The sequence below is a fragment of the Anopheles marshallii genome, chromosome 3, assembly GCF_943734725.1.
Source record: "Anopheles marshallii chromosome 3, idAnoMarsDA_429_01, whole genome shotgun sequence".
Lineage (NCBI taxonomy): Eukaryota > Metazoa > Arthropoda > Insecta > Diptera > Culicidae > Anopheles > Anopheles marshallii.
The window spans coordinates 43430654-43451270 of NC_071327.1; the positions used below are offsets into that span (position 1 = coordinate 43430654).

Consider the following 20617-nt stretch of genomic DNA (forward strand, 5'->3'; position numbering starts at 1 on the left):
TGTTGGGACATTTATATAACCTAAAAGTAGGAGTACATCTGGCCAGGACAGGATATGAGAGTTTGCAAGTTAAACAACCGACTCCTTTTTTCATAACAGAACAGATAGTTCAGATAAGCTAACACCAAGTACTTGGCGGATAACAAAATTTTCTTATTTTTCGATTCGCGGTCTAGGATGTTATTAAGGATTAGGTTAAGGATTTTATCGGGCAGCCCGATAACATGAGCCTCGTATCACTCCTTCTATCCTCCCAGAACTGTAATTTCTGAAATTAGATCATGACCAACCTCCCGGGGTAATTAAGGGCCCCAGCTGTAATTCCGCCCAGGGCCTCCAAGGAGTTTAATGCACCGCTGCAGGTGGACACTATCCCAGAAGAACGCAGCGCGTACCCGAGTGTTCCAGCGTGAGACCCAGCAGAAGAGCGTACGCAGTACTGCTATGATAGCCAGCATGATAATGACGCTTACGTCATTCTTGGACGAAGTCATCAGTGCCGTCAAACAGCTGAAATATAACAAGTCAGCTGGTAGCGATGGGCTGGTAGCTAAACGGTTCAGGATGAGACCGGAGAGGTTTGCCGCTATCATGCATCGGCTGGTTGTAAGGATTTGGGAACAGGAAGAACTACCGCATGAGTGAAAACTGAGTGCAATCCTGTCCAGAATACACCTCCGCAGACTTGCGCCACTTGCTACAGATGTCGTTGGAAGCTACCTGGCTAGGTTTGTTGGAAGTAAATCTACCACCGACCAAATCTTTACTCTACGGAAAATTCTTCAGAAATGCCGGAAGCAACAGATCCCTACGTACAAGCTGTTCGCACCACCTGTTAACTTCAAGGTGGCCTACGATACCACAGATCGGACCGAGCAATGGAACAACGTGCAGCAGTACGGATTCCCTGGGAAGCTGGTGCAACTGTTGAGTATCACTATGGACAGGATGTAGTGCAAGGTGAGGGTATGGACATGCTGTCGGAATCGTTCGCATCTCACCGGGGTCTGAGGCAAGGGGACTGACTCTCCTGTTTGCTGTTTAACATCGCTCTGGAAGGTGTCATGCGAAGCGTGAGCTTTGACATCCGGGGCACGATTTTCATTCGAACTCTCCTATTCCAAGGCTTCACGGATGACGACGACATCATCGGACGAACATCTGCGGCGGACATCCCGTCTGAAACGCGAGGTTGATAGGATTGGATTGAGGATCAATGCGACGAAGACGAATCACCTACTTTCCGGAGGCTCTGATCGTGATAGAACACGACTCGGAAGTCGTTGACGGCAACGATCTCAATGGCTCAAAGGCTCTGATCGTGATAGAACACGACTCGGAAGTCGTTGACGGCGACGATCTCAATGGCGGGTGCTATGGATTATCTTTGGCGGCGTGTGCGAACAGGGCGCGTGGAGAAGCAGAATGAACCTCGAGCTAACTGAGTTATTTGGCAGAGCTGATAACCTGAAGGTAGTCAAAGCCGGAAGGATACGATGGTTAGTGTTATGGACCACCCTATGTCGCATCGGTGGATCCGATACGGTAACTCACCGTTGACATGTAACAGACAGCGGTCGATGGTGTAAGTGCGACCCGGGCGCGTGCGGCCAGACACTTCGGCTCGGACAAGCGACAGTGATGAACTTTTGAGAGGCGGGATTGCGAATGTTGTAAGGTGTCGAATTTTAGGTAAACAATGCATTACTTTGTAATACGTGTGTTGTAAACGGTTCACGTGTATTTCATTTTCGTGCATGTATGGTGTCCTATTTGGCGCGAAAGAAAACATAAAAGTTGGGGCACGTGATGAGGATGCCGAACTCATGCCCTACCAGAAAGGTGCCTGTCAGCGACGTCAGTGACTGAATCAGGTGGAGTAAAATATATCTGAAATTGGTTGCAGCCGTGGATGGAGGAATGCAGCCCTGGACCGAATTTACCCTCTAAGCGGAGCGACCTGGCCATATCTATCCGACGTGCTCAGCCCTGAGCAAGTCTAGAAGAAGAAAAAGAAGACTCTTTGAGGAAAGAAAGGGCTGCTTGAAAAAACCGTTTTTTTTTTAATTTTTTGTTAATAGTTAGCTGGAGGAACAGTCAAACATCATTCATCATCACCGACCAGTGGACGATCTCCTACTTAAGTATTTTATCCCCACAACGACAAACCAAGTCCACCAACAGTTGCAGATATAAACGGGAAGCATAAAGGCGCTCTCTATGCGTAGATTGCGAAGAAATGTACCAATCTCCGATATATTTGACTCCACCTGATCCAGTCACCCAAATAGCTGTGCTCCTCTAAAGCATAAAATGAATTTGATAATGTAAGCAATGTCAATTTCAATTCAAAACGGAAAAACAGCATAATTTTAAAATACTCATTTACTGTTCTTGAAATTTATGTAGTACATTGTGACCTTTATTCATCGGTGAAATCTTGTTTAAAAATTCAACGTACAATTCAAATTTCTGGTAGAAATCGACTGTCTTGGCACGGCACACGTTCGGTTTTCGACCAGTAGCTATAAACGCATCGGTGTTGCTTCCGAAACCTGTCAACGAACATATGTTCTGTTGACCAATTTGCACACAGAAAATAAAATAATCTGTATTTATTTATGGTGCTGCGAGTTTTTTCTGTGATTTCATAAACAGTGCAAACAAATGATCAATGTTATCATCTATATTAACAGCCGGTTGCCGATCTCGGGGTTTTAATCGCCTAAAGCTAATATCCGAAACCAACCATGTGGAAAAGATAGCGAATTTTAATCCTGCCGGATCTTCAAAACTTACGAACTGTCTCTTTTCAACGATTGCCGGTGCGGACCGTTGGGAAGATGGCTTACCTTCGAAATTCAGTAACACTCCACCGAAAGATGCACGGGTTGTCATTTGTGGAGGTGGTATTATGGGTGCTGCCGTAGCGCATCAATTAGCACAAAGAGGATGGGGCCAGCATACAGTTCTGATTGAAAGAGGACGAATTGGCGAAGGCAATCCACTGCATTTTAGTGGTTTACTTGGCGAGTTAAAACCAACCCATTCCCAAGTGCTGCTTGCTCAAACATCGCTGAAATTAATTCGGGATTTGCATGCCAAAGGTCTTCCCACAGGATGGAAACAAACGGGATCGTTAAACCTGGCTCGTACACGCGACCGCATGACCATGTTCCGACGTATGAAATCGCAAAGCGTGTAAGTAGAATTAGCCAATAATGGTTAGCAACATTGTTTAATAGTTTTATGTTTCTTTCATTTTAGGGCTTGGAATGTAGAGTGTGAAATTGTAACACCAGAAAAATGCAAAGAACTATGCCCATTAATAGACATTAGTGACGTAGTAGGAGGATTATGGATTCCCAACGACGGTGTTGGAAATCCTAATGCTTTCTGCCACAGTTTGGTACAAGAATCTCTAGAAAAGGGTCTAACGGTTGCGGAAAACTGTTCAGTTGCTAGAGTTATACAAAAAGATGGTCGAATTAAAGCGGTCGAAACTTCTAAAGGCACCGTGGAATGTGTGTACTTCGTGAATTGTGCTGGGTTCTGGGCGCGACAAGTGGGACAAATGTCGGAACCGTACGTTAAAGTACCATTGCACGCGGCTGAACATTATTACCTTCATACCAAACCGATTCCCGAACTCGGTGAAACATTTCCCGTTGTGCGGGATTTGGACGGACACATTTACTTCCGTGAAAATGACGGCTGCCTGTTGGCCGGTGGGTTCGAAGCAAAGGCGAAACCTGCCTATGAAGATGGGGAAATACCTGTTTCAACAGCTGAACGCAAACTTTTACCGGATTGGGATCATTTTCATCCGTTGTTAGAGGAGCTCCTGCGTCGATGCCCATCGCTTAAAGATGTGGCACTGGAAAGACTTTCCAACTGTCCAGAAGCGTTTTCCCCGGATTGTAAGTGGATCATTGGGGAAGCTCCCGAGGTAAGTGTTTATTGGTGATTCAAAGCGTGTGCACATTCTAATTTGTTCATTGTTCACAGATACAAAATTATCTGGTTGCTGCTGGAATGAAAACTGTTGGAATGTCTGCAGCTGGAGGTGTAGGCCGTGCAATAGCGGATATAATAACACAAGGTAATATGAGTATGAGTAAAGTGTCTGCAGGTTTATTACATTCACAGATTGCTCTACACTTATTGGTACTGATATTTGTGCCTCTTGAGTTTAATTTATTTTACTTACGATATTAGTTTTGTTATGTATTTCATGTTATTCATGTTCATTTTGTTCAACTCAAACTAAATTCAACACCCCTTCTTGATTTTAGGTTATTCGACAGTAGACCTTCATGAACTAGATATTTCCCGATTTTTGGGCTTGCATAACAATCGAAAGTTCCTTCGTGATCGTGTCCGCGAGGTGCCTGGATTACATTACGATCTCAACTATCCGTTTCATGAATTCCGCACCGGACGTAATCTACGCATGTCGCCCATTTTCCCCGCACTAAAAGAAGCCGGGGCTGTCTTCAGTCAAGTGATGGGCTACGAACGACCCGCGTGGTTTGATAAGAAAAATGCCACCGATGAGAAGGGTAGTCCAAAATTTCGTATTGCCACGACCAACGGCTTTGGCAAACCGCATTGGTTCGACCATGTACAGAGCGAGTACGAAAATTGCCGAGAAAGAATCGGAATGAGTGATTACAGCACGTTTACAAAGATCGATCTATGGTCCAAAGGAAACGAAGTGGTCGATTTGCTACAGTATCTTTGTTCGAACGATGTGGATCAACCGGTCGGATCCATAATTCACACTGGTATGCACAACCGTCACGGAGGTTATGAGAACGATTGCTCGTTAGCACGATTATCAGAGAACCAGTATGTATTCTACATGTATCTGTTAAACATTGAAACATTTTAATAACCACTTTATGAGTAATACTTTGAATAACACGTGTTATTGAAATGTATTTGTTTACGCATTGAAATCGTTTAGTTATAACTTTACTGATCTAAAGCGAGCTTTACATTACTTGATTACTCATAAAATGTGTGTGGGATATTTATTCCACATTCAGCTACATGATGATTGCACCGACGGTACAGCAAGCCCGATGCAAAGCATGGATTGAACGACATCTACCACCTGGAGGACGGGTCAGTGTGTCGGATGTTACGTCGATGTACACCGCAATATGTATCATGGGACCTTTCACACGCATCATGCTTTCCGAGCTTACGGATACAGACCTGTCGCCGAAAAGTTTTCCATTTTTCACTTGTAAGGTGAGTGATTGAAGTTTTCTAACTGTCTAAACACACAGCGTATTCGAGGATAATTATACCCTATCGATTCGTAGGAACTGGATGTCGGTCTTGCAAATGGAATTAGATCATTGAACCTAACGCACACCGGAGAGCTCGGTTACGTGTTGTACATACCTAACGAATTTGCGTTACACGTGTACACCAAGCTAATGGAAGCAGGTCAAAAGTATGGAATACGCCACTGTGGCTACTACGCCATGAGAACGCTACGTGTAGAAAAGTTTTTTGCATTTTGGGGACAGGATTTGGACACGTTCACTACTCCGTTGGAGTGTGGTCGAATGTGGCGTGTGAAGTTCGATGTGAGTATATTAGTATTGTGCATGAAGAAAGCATTTAATCATCATTTATACCAACTTCTGTGTATCTTTATAGAAAAAAGTAGATTTTATCGGAAAAGAAGCATTGCTCCAACAGAGAGATAAAGGTGTGGAGCGGATGTACATACAGTTGCTAATCAACGATCACGATCCAGATCTCGATCTGTGGAGCTGGGGCGGTGAGCCAATATATCGCGATGGGTTGTATTGTGGACAAACTACCACCACGGCCTATGGATTCACCTTCAAAAAACAGGTACGAGGCGGGCAATTAGTAACGAAAATATTTTGTATGTTCATGTGCTTTTTTATGCCACAGATTTGCCTTGGATTCGTTAAAAACTTACACTCAAGTGGACGGGCGCTTCCAGTAACGAATGACTATGTGCTAAGTGGAGATTACGAGGTGGAAATAGCCGGAATTCGTTATCCTGCAAAAGCTAACCTTCACTCTCCCAACTTACCCACCAAGTATCCGGATCAAGAACGCGAAGCGTATAAGGCAACGCGCGACAAAACGGACGAGTCGAATCTTTTGGCGTATCGGCCCAATAAGTAGCCATTTGGCAGAGTAATTAGAAAAAGTTTTACTGTTGAACATTTTACTTTGTTCGAATGTGCATTAATTTTTGTGTAAATTTTTCACTTGATTGTTATTTACTAGTGTTCAAATAAAGGGATTTATTTATGCCATTTTATATGTATTCTGGAATAATAATTTTCTAGTTCGCTTTTTATCTTCCATTATTGTAGAATGGCAATATAATTGAACGGTAATGTGATCCTCTAAAAGTAAACTCAAAAAGGTATGACTGCTTTAGTGGCATTTTTTTAAGATGTGGGGGATGACGTAGATAACGGGGTCGGGAAGAATTAAAGGCACAATGGAAACAGGGTATTATATTTTTAGTGTAGCGCACGGCTGATCAATTAAATGTTTCCAACCTTCGAATCGTCACTCTCCCAATTTGAATACCTTCGAGATCCTGACACCAACATTATTTAGCATACATAAACATACCAAGAAGAAGTATATCTCCATACCCCATATATGTTTAAATATCGTTTCAGGATTCCTTAGCTCGGACTTAGCTATGGGTGATCATCCAGAATTACGGATTGCTTTTAAAACAATCGATGTAGTGTTAAATTTCTTTCAACATTTAAAATTCTTCGTTGATTGAAGCATTTGGACGGAATTTCCTACTTCTCCTTCAATATAGCCTTGGAATATGGACTCACAAATCCAAATTATCTCTTACCTTATATTATCAAATAAGTACCCTTTAGCAGGAAGTTTCCGGACAAGGAAGTTGCAGGGATGCAATGGAATGAAAACCGGGACGATTGGGACTGAACTGAATACCAGTTAAAGATGTCAGTGGAATCTGTGATATTTGTGGGCAATGCTTATACAGATGTGCCAGTGGATGTTAGTGGAATCTGTGATATTTGTGGGCAAAGCTTATACAGAAGGAGAATCGGCCAGGAGGGGACTGAGCTGCTGTCAGTACTAATATCGAAAAGAAAATATATGTTATAATTTAATCGATAAAGTGTAAAAGAAAAAAGAATTCGGTAGGCCTTTCAACATTACAGTATTATGGTAGATAGAAACTGTCTACACGTGTCCTGTGTGCTCAGCGGCATTAATTACAAAGCACCATCAACGGTATTGTTGCTAAGTGCCTCGCTAAACAACAGCAGCGAGTCAAATCGGTTCGAGCGTAGCAGTCCCTTCCGACGGATCAGTGGTCGGCTGGGGAAATTAGCAAACAAACTTAAAAATACCCCCAACTTGAACAGACTTGTAACTTCCAAATGATAGCCAGAAGGTACGTAGCTTGACACCCGTTATACAGAACTGTATATGTAATATATGCCATATATTTAAGAGTGTTATAATCAATTTCAACGATTCTTTCTGATAGTCACTAAATAGCAAGCGATAGTTTTGTAGAAGTATACTTACTCTAAACAAAGAAAGAAGCAAATGAGTCATTCAAATCACTTTCTGTGATTAACAATTCCTCATACGAAAGCCAAAGCATAGTTAATAATTTGCATTTACAATACGTTAAAGTGCTTTACCCTAATCACTTCGGCGATTGTCACAGCAGAAATTCGTATCTCAGTATCCTTACTGTTGAACGCATTCCATTAACGTGTCCGCTTTTGCTATAATTACCATCCCCGAACTCAAAACGTAAGGTACTATACTACCTACGGTTTGATTGACGGCTCTATTATGAATTAAACGTTCAATTTACACATTCAAGCTAATCCCCTTATCATTGGACCCCTCGCAAAGGCTCGAGTGGGGTGTCAAAGCTGGACAGCTGTCCCGGCAGGGTTAAAGCAACAAGCATGCAAATTACCGTTCCAGTACGAATCCTCTTGGAGCCCACATGGCATGGGCTCACAGGTGGTGGAAGGCAAACGCCTTCCTGGTGGTATCAGCGCTGCGATTTCTATTCGGTGCACAGGCAGTTATTTTTGCCGACCGTGCTTCATCATCGAATCGTGATTGCCGGAACCGGGAGGGACGTCCTCTTATCGTCGGGACACGATGGAGAAGAATTTTCAATTTCGCAGCTGCAAGCGAAGGTGCTGCCTGTAGGCTTTTTACGATGACGGTCGTACTGCTATCATCATGCGTCGGATTCGGCACTTATTGGCATTGGTCTGATGAAATGGCGTTGACAAATGGCGTAATTGCATCGTCCAATTGCCACAACCAGAACTGTGCTAAATCAAAGCGTGCCTTCAGCATGGAAGTGATCGGTGGATTTGCATTACCACTGCTAGTGACCGTTAGCATTTATCTTTACCGCTGGAATAATCGACCGTTGATTCGGAGCCTTAATCGCAATTCCGAAACTATCTACCACAGTCAGCAAAATTATCGGAACGACCAACGGCGCGATAATTCCTGGAAGCTGTACATTCGACTCGTCACCAAGCAGGTGTTTGAAGTGGTGTCCCTGGGGGTCCTGTGGTTAAATCTCAGACCCTTTAGTCACATAAAACAGGACGGTGATGATGGGGATTACCATGTAGGCAAATTAATTTCATCGATGGCATCGATGCTTCCGGCCACCGTCTGCCTACTGGTGTCAATCGAAATGGGTATTAATTTTTCATCATTGGCCCGCAGATTAAGCACCTTAAATGTGTCCCTGAACTATTTCGTCCGTTGCATTTGCGTCAGCGATGATATGACAAGAGTTAATCATGACACCAATGTAGTGCAAGCACAGTACATGCACAGAATCAACAAGAGTTTATCGTGTAAACCAAATAAACGTAGTTATTTGCGCCATCTAGTCTTACAGTACGATGCACTTGGTCAATATACAGTAGATGTGGTACAGTTTTATGCTCCAATCCTACTTAGTATTGTTGGAATGCATTTTGTACTCCTCACTATGCAGGTAAGTTAACATATGACGAAAATAGTCTTTTGTCCTATTTGTTTGTTTCTGTTGTTTCTTTTTTGTAATTTCATTTAATTTCAGTTAATAATTTCTTAAAGTATATGGATGTGAATGAGTGAAAAGTTAGTTAAAAACAACATTTTATTTGTCTCATAAACTGTACACACATTTTATTCGGATTCTTCACATTCCCATTAATTCATTAGTTAATAATTAGTACAAGGCATTTCCTCCTTGTCAGTGTCCATGTTGCCTTATGCTGGACATGTTGTCCGAGCAAATCTAAATGCTACAATAAATACCCCTTTAAACGAGCAACAACTCATATAATGAGTCTGTTTGTGAAACTTTTTGATGATTTTTTTTTTGCTCGGAGTCACTGCACTGATAGAACTTTTTCCTGATGTAGAATGTTCTAAGGTAGCTATCAGCTGAGAACCATTGTAAATGTACTTGAAGCGTTGACCACCACTTCGGGATTGAGAATTATAAACTTTAGCATAGAAGAGTCTCTAACGAAGCACATCGTTAATCCTTTAAAGAACCTTCTAATCGTCTAATCCTCTAAAGAACTTGTAGATGTCTGAATGATAAGAAGAAAATAGTTATTGCAGCAAAATATAGAAATAATTCTCGATTTCCTGAAGACATGCTTTTAAATTATAGGTTTTAAAAGCTTCGCTTATAGCTTTCTCCTATGTTAGCAACACAAATAATGCACTAATATGAGATAAATACTATTTATCATTTTCCAGAGCGAAAATTAAATTAATTTGGAATAAATTAATAGCGTGTATTTTCATGTTCTACGTTGGTATATGTTCTTTTTTAAGTGTAGTAGCAATAAACCACTGTTATGGGGATGGATCTGAAGCCTCTAGACGGATAAGCTCTGAGATAAGATAAGATAAGCTCTCCATTCCCTACTCCAACACGTTACGTCCACGGCGTACAGATCGGTTAAGTTGTTTTTCCAAATTTTTCAACATTCAAATATGGGTACACGGGAAATCCCTTGGGAGGATGGCTGATATGGATAAATAGGTTGAAAAGGATGAGGAAATTAAAAATCAAATATGCCCGATGCGATTAAAAGATCTTTAGAACCGTATAGCGTCCTTCTTACCGGAATGAATGAATGAAAGCTGACGAAGCACACGAGAAGGCGCGTACAGCGGAATTCTGGTTGGTAAGGCAAGAGAATCAATCTCGTTCCCAAGCAAACCACTAATAAGCAATGCTTGAGCGGCAGAGCGACGATCCGAGCGATGTCCTTTCCCCAAGGACTCTGCTGGTTACTCTCGTTTTGGCTCGCTGCAGGACTCTAAACAGCCAGTGATCGTAGGATCTACGCCGAGATTGGAAGTTGGAGGATAGGCCTTGCAAGCCAAATCCATAAATACTGGAAAACAACAAACAGTCAGTTACTAGAAGGACCGTATCAGACCAACCGGATTACGCCCTCACTAAGAAAGAGAAATACGATTGGAAGCTCGGAACGTGGAATTGCAGAGCCCTCAGTTCGTTATCAATCTACGAACGGTTGTGCTAATTGAGGAATCGTGGCAGATTCTTCAACCTGATCATTATAAATGTGCTCAACCCGCACCTAGGGAGCACCGATGAAAAAAATGAACTCTTCTTTACTCAGCTTTACGATCGCTGCCCACAACACGATGTGAAGATCGTCATCCGGGACTTTATTCCTGAGGTCGGACGGCAAGAGTCATATAAACCATCAATTGGAAGCTGCAGCACCCATCAACCGACAATTGACAACGGTTTAAGGCTTACCAACTTTGCCTCCTCCCAGCACATGAGCAATCGCATCTCCTTCTTCCAGCACGTGTCACGCTTTAGCTACACGTTAGACCACCACAGCAGACATATTCCCAGATTGACCACGTTCTCATCAATGAAAGACACTTCTCAGACAGAGCAAACGCAAACGTTTTTTGGTTATTTTAAAGTTACACCAGTGTAACATATCTGCTAAGGTCTTGCGCACATGCATAATATTATACCGAACTCAAAATTGTTTATGAGGCGTCAGGAAAAACACATGGCCAAGCGCTACAAGCACACGCGGAAGATTCTAGCGCGGGATAGTAGGACAGTGCAGTTAGGCTCCGTCCAAAGACGGAGCAAAGGACCCAGAGAAAATGAACACTTAATACATACTCGTGCCGTCTTTCATTTACAACCATTGAAAGTCCCCCGACCCGCGGTAAGGACTCAATTCGTGCACCGATACCGTCAGATCCGAAACGCGAAATTCGAACGTGAGTTCAAAGTCCTCTGCCTTTGATCTGTTAAACCGCTCACACAGCTAGTTCTCGCGCTTAGTGCAAACCACATGGTGACCCGCAGATCATTTCCACACCAGAAACATGTTGTCGCTAGCAAGTTTCGTGGACAGCCAATCGGACTTAACTCGGATTGGCCGAAGTTGTCTAAAGTGGCAAGCAACTTTGGGGTTCCGTTAGGAGGAGTGCTGCCCAAGGACAATACAACCGACGCGATGTCCCTAAACGATCACAGGCGGATACTGGTACAAGCTAGCGCAGCCAAGCGTTCTATCGGCCGTAAGCCACGTATCCTGGTGGAGGAATAATTCGATGAAGCTTGGAGACGAGCACTGTGCGAGAACAATACAGCCCGCTGGAATGCTCCAACATGAGTCTCGGCAGAACGTGGAGAAATATACACGACTGAGAACGCAGCAGACATAACTCTTCCAGGAAAAGGAGAGCTGATTTGAAGATTCGGACGAATAGCTAATCCAACACCTATTTAACTGTGAAAACCGAGCAACACCGAGTCAGGGGAAACTCGAGGAAGCAAATGTTGAATGCGGCACGGAGCGAGTACACTCCCAACATCGTCATTTGTCGTCTAGAGGGGTGGGGGGAAGAGGTGCATCATTACGGACGAGCGAGAGGTGATAGACAAGTGGAAATTCTACTTCGATGTACACCTTAACGGTACAAATATATGAACTTCCGCACCACCACCGCACTGAAGATTAATGCGACGAAGATAAAGTACCAGCTTGCCGGAGGCTCTGTCCGTGATAGGGGATCATCAGGGGATCAGAGTATCAGTTGACGAGGACGATCTTGCGACTGTAGAGGAGTTGTGGAATGCTGCATATATCGTATACTGATACGTCCGGTAGTCCTCTACGGGTACGAGTCCTGAAATATGCTGATGGAGGATGATTCTCGAACGATGGTTGCTACACACCCATCTATGTACACCCCATATCTTTGGCGGTATTTGTGGAAGGCCATCTGAAGAAGGAGGAATCATCACGGCAGGACTTGGGCGATTGTGAGATTTGGTGCAGCCAGGTTTGGAGGAGAGAGGCCCTGAACCGAGTTAGCTGAAAACGGATTGGTGACCATGTCAGCACGACGTGCTCAACTGTGAGCGGGCCAAGAAGAAGCAAAAGATATTTTTATAACTGTATTAATTGATAAAATGAAAAACAAACAATATTAAATTTATACTTTGAAGGAGCATTATTAAGTTGTGGAACAGAATCATTCTCTGTTCACACAAATTGTATGTCTCTTATAACGACAAAAACACTGGAACGGTTTAAACTCGCTACAAGTGATATGACTGTAGTTTCATTTTGAAATAAATTATTCTTTAATTTCCCTTACTTACATCGCCAAGCATGTTTAGCAAATCTGTGTGGGGGAGATTTTTTTTTATTTCATTTATTCATTTTTTATTCTTCATGCAATTTTATTCTGTTCCACTGTTCGTACACAGCAAACGATAAAATTACGTAAGTTAAAATCATCTTAAATCACAATCTCGTAAATTTGATTCCAAATTTTGAAGAACAGTTTAGGAAATTAAAAAATACGGAATTGATGTCTAATTTCTTAATTTTTTTTCGTTTCATGAAGTTAGCACGATTTAGTTCGATCTTTAAACGTTGACGATTTCTCCTTTGAAACACGCATATGCCATATTTAAAAAAATTGTATGTATGTTTCATTAGTTACAATCGTTGCGATATTATTTGAACCCTTTCCCGGATTTACGTGAAAGTTTTGTTTTCCTTAAGTGTTTATTTCCATTTTCAAGTCTACATTGTTCATCCAAATTATTTTAACTTCATTTTCTCAAGCTGTTTCTTTGCTATCGACAAATGTCACGCACAACGAGCGATTCAATGAATATTAACCAACTCGGTCAAACGCTGTTACCAATGTTGTCAGCGATCACCAGTGCAGGACAGATTATGTTTCTCGTTGATATAGCAGCGGATTTCAACCGAAAAGTAAGCTAGTGATTTTTTATATGATGCAACGATTTAATAATTACTATAACTATACTATAATAATACTATAATATTCTCTTAGCTTGACGATGAAACAGTAGCAATTTTGGGGCGTTTATCTTCAGCCACGCATCGTAAAGATCGAAACATGATATCAACGTATGACACCAGGGAATTAGATAAATGTGTAGGTGTTTGCTGTAGTTGGAACAAAAATAATCATCTAACACATCTGCTTACATTGCATTCTACTTATATATCATGCGTAGGTTACAACAATATCCTTAATTGTGAACAGAATTCGAGATGGGACAATGTTGTATGGCTACTTCGATGTAGACCGCAGTCTCGTTATGACGGTAAGCATGACGGTAAACCCTGCATGAGGTAATATTTTTGTCTAACGCATCTCCCTTGTTATGTTTCTTGTTCCAGATTGTTGCTTCGACTTGTTCGTATTTAATCGTGCTAATGCAAGTGATGTAAACAATACGAAATATCTCAACTCATGCATTGAGGTACAAGAATATTATGCAAAGAAATATATTTCCTGAATGATTTCAATGCATGGCGGTGTTTAGGACATTCTGAATAACGCAATGCACGATCAAAATTTTAGTGTTTTCCATCTATTTGTTGACTAAGCTTGGTTTTCAATAAACTGCCATTTGTGAGATCAATTATTTTCACACTTACTTATTCGCGGGGTATTTGCGTTGCTTAACCAACACACACTGCCATTGATTGTGTCATGTATTCCGTTGTTAAGCTTATACACAATTTAATGACTTTTATGCCCAAACGAACACGTCCTGGGTCAGCATTTGCTCTACACAACTATTTCAGCATGTGAACTATGCTTAACACAAACGAATCCCTTTCACACTTCCTCTGATAATTTTATCTGCATTAGTAGAACGATAAAACCGAGAGTTGAACCCGATATCTGGAACACACAAAAATATTAGCATTTATTGAGAGATTACCTTACAATCAAAACAATTGTTAAAAGGTACGTTTTATTAACTTTATAGTAATTTCCATTTCATTACAGCAACTAACCTTAAATAGAAGAGAATTATTCAATGATATCACATTGGAGATGCCAACCGATGAGATTTTCGCCATCATATGCATTGTTACTATTTCGTGCTGTAATGGTATGTCAATTAAAAATCAAAAAGAATTCTTCAACTTTTTGTGTGTTTTCAAATGGTAGTGGTGCTGTGCGGTCAACTTCCTGTTAATATGTTTACGGCTTGTAATATTGTCAAACTAATCTTAAAAATGCTTCAAAGGGATCACATGTGGCCCATTGAAATAAAAAAAAAACTGTTTTTCTGTAGTGGAATTCTTCGAAGAGTAATACATTACCAATCTACCATAGTTGATCCCTGAGTGGTCTGCTACCTGAATGCTCTGACAGATACTGAAGGCAGTGTGAATTTGCTATAAATAGTCAGTGTAATTGTTCAGCTGTAAGCTAAACGCCACTCTGCAATATTTCAATTTACAAACTATCCTTCAATATCATGGTTTCTTACCGTTTGATGAAATTTGTTAAATCCATAAATCATCGAATAAACATTGGTACTACGAAGCAGCAACCTCAAACCGCCTAGAAGCAATGTTGTTCCATCCAGTGCATGGTTTCGACGTATTGCATCGTGTACCGCCTTTAATCCCACGAACAGCTCGTAACTCTGTCAAACAAATTAAATTACAACTTTCTATTTTAAATGCATTACACACGCAAGTATTTTATTCTGGGGATAAATCTAAGTATACGAACGTCTGAAACAGTTCCAAAAAAGTGATAAAACAGCACAAACGTTATGACCGCATTCTGATGGTTGATCGTTGCAGCAACTGAGCTATTCAATTCGTCATCGGCTTGAAGCATTTTAATGATCCCGTGATAATCATGGAGTTGATTCATTTTCCTCATTCTGTCGTTCAGGTTTTGGTGCAAATTACGCTTAATATGATCAACAGATAGCATATAGAGTTCCAGCGATCGAACAAACGTGCAAAGTATGAATGATGAACAGAACAAGGAAAATCTGTAACTCACTGAGTGCAACGGATCGTTTGACCATTGTTCAGGAATTGCATCGGTTATGCTTGCGACAAGCAGCAGATGAAACAATACGATTATTGCCAGTTTGATTAGCCAACGACTTGCGACAGTTCGCGAGAAGTTCGAATGAGCTTCATTTTTCAATAAAATTCTTTCACTGATGTTGATTGTTTCGTTCAGTAAATTCGTTATTTGCGCTCGATGATGCAAAAAAACGGCATATGCCAGGAGAGCACAAAACCACTCCAGCAATAGCTCCAACAGTGATATCCATTTCGTGACGTCCAAAGCATTTAGATCGTAGATTAATGCCAACAATGGTGGTACTCCTGATAGAAACACCAGCACACCAGAAGCGACTGTTACTGTTGTTCGAGTTACTGTAAGCGTAAATCGATATTTGCTTTTGCAAGACGACAGTTCGATAGGTATATACGGTAACGCGCAGTATTGCACTATTTTAAGGACAAGTGGACCCATGTTACACTATCCACATGTAATCCTATACTAAATGTTTCGGTTTGTTAGGAGAGGGAAAAAATTCTTCCTAGATCAAGTCAAACATTGTCATGGTCAATTACATTAATCATAACGCATGGAGTAAATATATAGTACGGTAGAGAGTAGTGGATGATTTTATCGCATTTATTTAAATTACTATAACTATGGGTGTTTTTAATTCATCATCCTATGCGAGTATTCAAGCCATAGATAGTCAAACCATTAAACATACGATTGTAGAATCAATCAATAGGGAAACAACAACAATGTATATGTATATAAGTTGTCGAGTCTGCACACTCTGTTGGTTGCTTGTCGACTAAAGTATTATTATAAATGACACGCATCTTACACCTAGCTAGAACTAATACATCGATAAAATACTTAAAGCTAACATAATGCTATACGATCGTATACGATGCGGTAACTTATATATACGGCCAGGCCGTACTGCTTATAACTAAAGGAAACTTAATCTTTAAAACTTAAAACTTTATTTCACATTCGTTTGAAGACATTTCCTTCTACAAATAGTGAAAGGTCATCTTATTCCGGGTGTACTCGACCGTGTTGCTGCTTAATATACCGTCTTTCAATAGAGTGGCTCTTTTTGCGAGGATCTAGATCGTCATTTTGGCTGTGTCACCTTTCTTCTGCCATTTTTACTTCTTCGGCCATATTTTGCCAAATCACTCTGACAGTTCTGCAGCCGTCGACTTGCTTTATCGTACCCACAACTTACAAACATCAAACTTATTCGTGGTCGACGGGGTCACACAGACAAACCATTAGTACGGTAAAATTCCAAAACCACATCGAGGTAGATTACATCCGAGCCCCCCAACAGGTCCCGAATTAGGATATCAAGGGATCTTCCTATACTTCAAACTGCGTCGAAAGAGAAGGGTCTTGCAGCCTCGTATTCCATGCTGGAGCGTAAAAGATGATCCACATCGTGCAATCCGATATCGTACCTACATACCTTGTAGTCGATCTGTCCTATACGATGGAGATGTGCGCCCAATGCGAAATTGTTAGAACCTAAGTCTAGACATCATTCGAATGAAAGCTCGATCACCAGAGAACCAAGGATTCAAAGAATCGCAAGGAGTGATGGAATACAAAATCCTCCCGAATTCAGCCGTGTCATACATACTTTACCAACGTGCCATGCAGAGTGACTTTGGGTCACAAAGGTGTTAGTGAGGTAGGATGAGTTAACCACAAAGAGCACCTTCCGAAGCGCCTCTTTTGGCCAATTGGTCTGCTTTTCCATTCCCTAGTATACCGCATTGAGAAGGCAACCAAACAAGTGAAATACAAAATGATTTTTCAAACTACGAGCTAAAGACTTTCCGTATTTCTTTCACAAAATAGTCTGAGTTCTTTGTTAAGAACTTTAAACAACCAACCAACAAGAACCAATAAGAACAACCAATAAAGGCTGTTGCCTTCTCGGACTTCAGCACTTCGATGGCACTTAAACTATCAGAAAAAAATAAAATATTCGTCCGGAGGGCTGGCACTTATAATCAATAAGGCGTAAAAGATTGCGGCGAGCTCCGCTACGTATACCGATCATGGTTGGCGTAACTTGACAAATGCTTCGGATAACGTGTCGTATACGCCAAAACCAATGCCGTGCTCTGATGCTTATCAGGTAATCTTTATCTTATCTGATGGAAGTTATCAGGTTATAACAGATGTTATAATTCGTAAAAACTTTTTACATGCGTTCTTATGTTTTTATCACAATTTTGCCTTTGGCGACATCCAATTTTATTCCACATCCAACAATAAAACACTAATAATAATTAATAATTAATAATAATTATCACAAAAAGGATATATACCTGTTATCCATGTTTTCCAGTTATCCTACAATCGTCGAGTCCCGATGACCATGGATAATCGGCGTTCCTCTGTAATTTGAAAGAATGCGCAGGGATCATAAGGACAACCGATCTACTTAACAAGGTCAAACGAAATCTTTACGGGGCACCCAGCCGTACTGACACAAAATAGTGTGTGTCAGGTTAGTCTCCATGCATGTCGCCATCCATACCAGAGAAGCATGCTCAAGCAGGAGACACCCCGCCCAGGGAACTGCCCTATTCGCCGAAGCACCTACGGACTAACAAATCTGTAAGTCAGATATCATATACCGAATGGCCGTTAGAATATTTAAATAAGTAATAACTTTTTAGGTCCATTTTGCCCTTACTAAAGAAGCTAACATAACTCCCAAGGCGCCGCATTAAGACAATTCGTTAGAAAGTCAGGCGTTCGACATTATCAGCGACATCAGCTTTGAAAGTTACCGTACAGGTACTTTGCACAATGTACGTAAAGAGAAAAAAGAGAAGAGCGTTTCGTGAGATAATTTTTTGGGCATGATGAGATCTACGTATGTACTAGAGGTTGAAAGGTGGCTAATCCTCCATATCTCAAAGTCACCCTTCAGCATACCCACCCAACGAGCCTGTGTTGCAGTTGCAAGTTGTCCTTGGCTAGGCACACCTCCACAGCGACGCATTCGATGTTGTCTACAGAACCGTACACTGCTGACAGTGAACTATCAACGGCCGTGCGTGAGCATTCAGTTGGTATAGACATCGATCTGTACACTTGCCACAGAATACACCAGTCAACTACCACTGTACGACGGGTCCATCCCAGATGTGACTAGCATCAGCATTCAAAGCCGGTGCGGTGTATTCGCGATCACAATTTGTTGCAATCGGAAAACTGTGATGCACGATATTAACCTCACCTAAGCCAGAGGAGCTGGACTATGACCCCGATATATAACCATTAGTGAGTCTTTCCTGTACGTCTCAGATGAGAATCGTAAACTACTTATATCGGCTGTATGTAATTGATATCAAATGACCTGCGAGGGATCATACGGAATTCAATGATCCTTAAGTCATGATAAGGCCTAATCTAATAGGCCCGCGAGAAGGGATATCAGTGCCAAACTAGTATGTCTATCTAGTGGTACCGTTGTGTACCCCAGATTTTGGCACAACGTAATTTGAGGTTGTTCAGGGCCTTCTGATTCTTATATCATCGATCCCAATCCCAATATCTTGGGATCGATTTCGCCGGTACCTACTCGTTTCTGCTATCAAATCGCATGAGCAAACCACCGTGCTCTACCTACAAACCTTTTCGTTTAGAACCGCCTCCTTTGGATTCTCTTCCAACAACAGCTGTCAACGAATCGAGCATAAATGTTTTGATAATTTTTATCGGTAAACGTATGCAAATGATAACAGCCCACTCAGTTACATGGAATCATGACTGTGTTAGCTTGTAAAAATCTCCAATGCATGAGATAAATATACCAAAGGTGTGCTGTTCGATGGTCCTACTTTGGCCCTTTCAAATCAAATGCTCCTAGCGTTCAACTTGTCTTTAACGCGATCGAACACAACCGGTGCTTGTACAACAACGGTCAAACAATCGTCATCAAAACACATGAGACTGGGTCAGTGAGGAAAAACTCTCAAGAGAGATGAATGAAAACAGCTGCGTTGGGAGTTTTCTCGCTTGGTAAATTTCAAACTGATATTCCACACCAATACTTAAACTCCTCCTCAGAGTCTCGATAGCCGATCTCACTAAACCTCCCAACAGCTAGAAAAAAGCAAATCGAATATGTTCGATGCTAAGGAAAACTCATTGCGGACCGTTTTCTTCTCGTTGCGGGACGCAACACATGTTCATCGGTGCTTATGAGAATATATGTGCCTGAATGTGTTATAACGATCGTACGCGTCAGCTAGGAATATTTTCATAACACGAGCGGTATAATTCGAGCGTTCAGTGTACGGTTTGCTATTAGAGGGATTGGTGTGTGTCCTTCACTGTGTCATAATACTTTTAATAAATTTCGCTCTTTAGTTTGTAGGGCCCAAGACCGGTTTTGTGCTACTTTTTTATGGTAAGTTTGATACCGATCAAACTGTTCGTACTTCCACTGAAGAATAGAAAAACGTGGCGTGCATGATTTGGCTAAGCAAAAAATACTTTGCACGATGTGCGTGTGGAGCAAAGTCTGCGTTTCGTGAGAGAATGTGAGCTGGAAGAGCATTCCTGTTGCCGGTGTCGTGAAATTGTCTGTGTATTGGAAACATGCGTCACAAATTATAGCATGCAATAAGTAGTTTATACAAGTAGAGCTAAAAATAATGGAGTGAATTGTATTAAATATTACAAAAAATTTACCTCTCTTTGTCCTATTACGTAGCGTGTATGTAGTGTTGTGGTTGTTAAGTTCCCTTTATAAGCTTTCTTGCAAAAGATTATCGTTGATGTCTACGTCCAAAAATAAGTTTCTGTGTTTCTGATTAAAACCCGTGTGTCAAACCTTGGATGTCTCATATTGTGACTCGGTTATGAAGTGCACATTTAATAACCCGAAGCAGGTCAACACATCAAAATATCAAATAGTGCTTGACAAGCTGGCCAAACCAAATGACACGTGTAAAATAGTAAAACTGAAGTAGTGTGATAATTAAACTAGTGAAAAATATACCGATTTTACTAATTTAAAGCCATATTTTCAAAATAATAGCGTTATCGCGTAATTTGTAGATTACAAAATTCCAGCTTCCCAATAGGTGTAAAGTGTGAATATTTGTCTTAAAACGCAGCAAAACATCTAAGCAAA

General features: G+C 41.3%; 2 protein-coding genes across 2 annotated transcripts; both read left to right on the forward strand.

Annotated features, from left to right (window-relative positions):
• The first annotated feature begins 2674 nt into the window (after positions 1-2674).
• On the forward strand, positions 2675-6180 carry LOC128713444 (pyruvate dehydrogenase phosphatase regulatory subunit, mitochondrial). Its single transcript, XM_053808304.1, has 8 exons — positions 2675-3201; positions 3268-3949; positions 4009-4102; positions 4296-4851; positions 5052-5259; positions 5334-5603; positions 5677-5877; positions 5941-6180. Exons 1-8 carry the CDS (start codon positions 2675-2677, stop codon positions 6178-6180), a joined length of 2778 nt encoding a protein of 925 aa, XP_053664279.1.
• A 1849-nt stretch (positions 6181-8029) lies between these two features.
• LOC128715342 (uncharacterized) lies at positions 8030-13844 on the forward strand. The gene is made up of 6 exons (XM_053810225.1): positions 8030-8839; positions 8891-9055; positions 13206-13358; positions 13441-13545; positions 13628-13717; positions 13794-13844. Exons 1-6 carry the CDS (start codon positions 8030-8032, stop codon positions 13842-13844), a joined length of 1374 nt encoding a protein of 457 aa, XP_053666200.1.
• The last annotated feature ends 6773 nt before the right edge of the window (positions 13845-20617 follow it).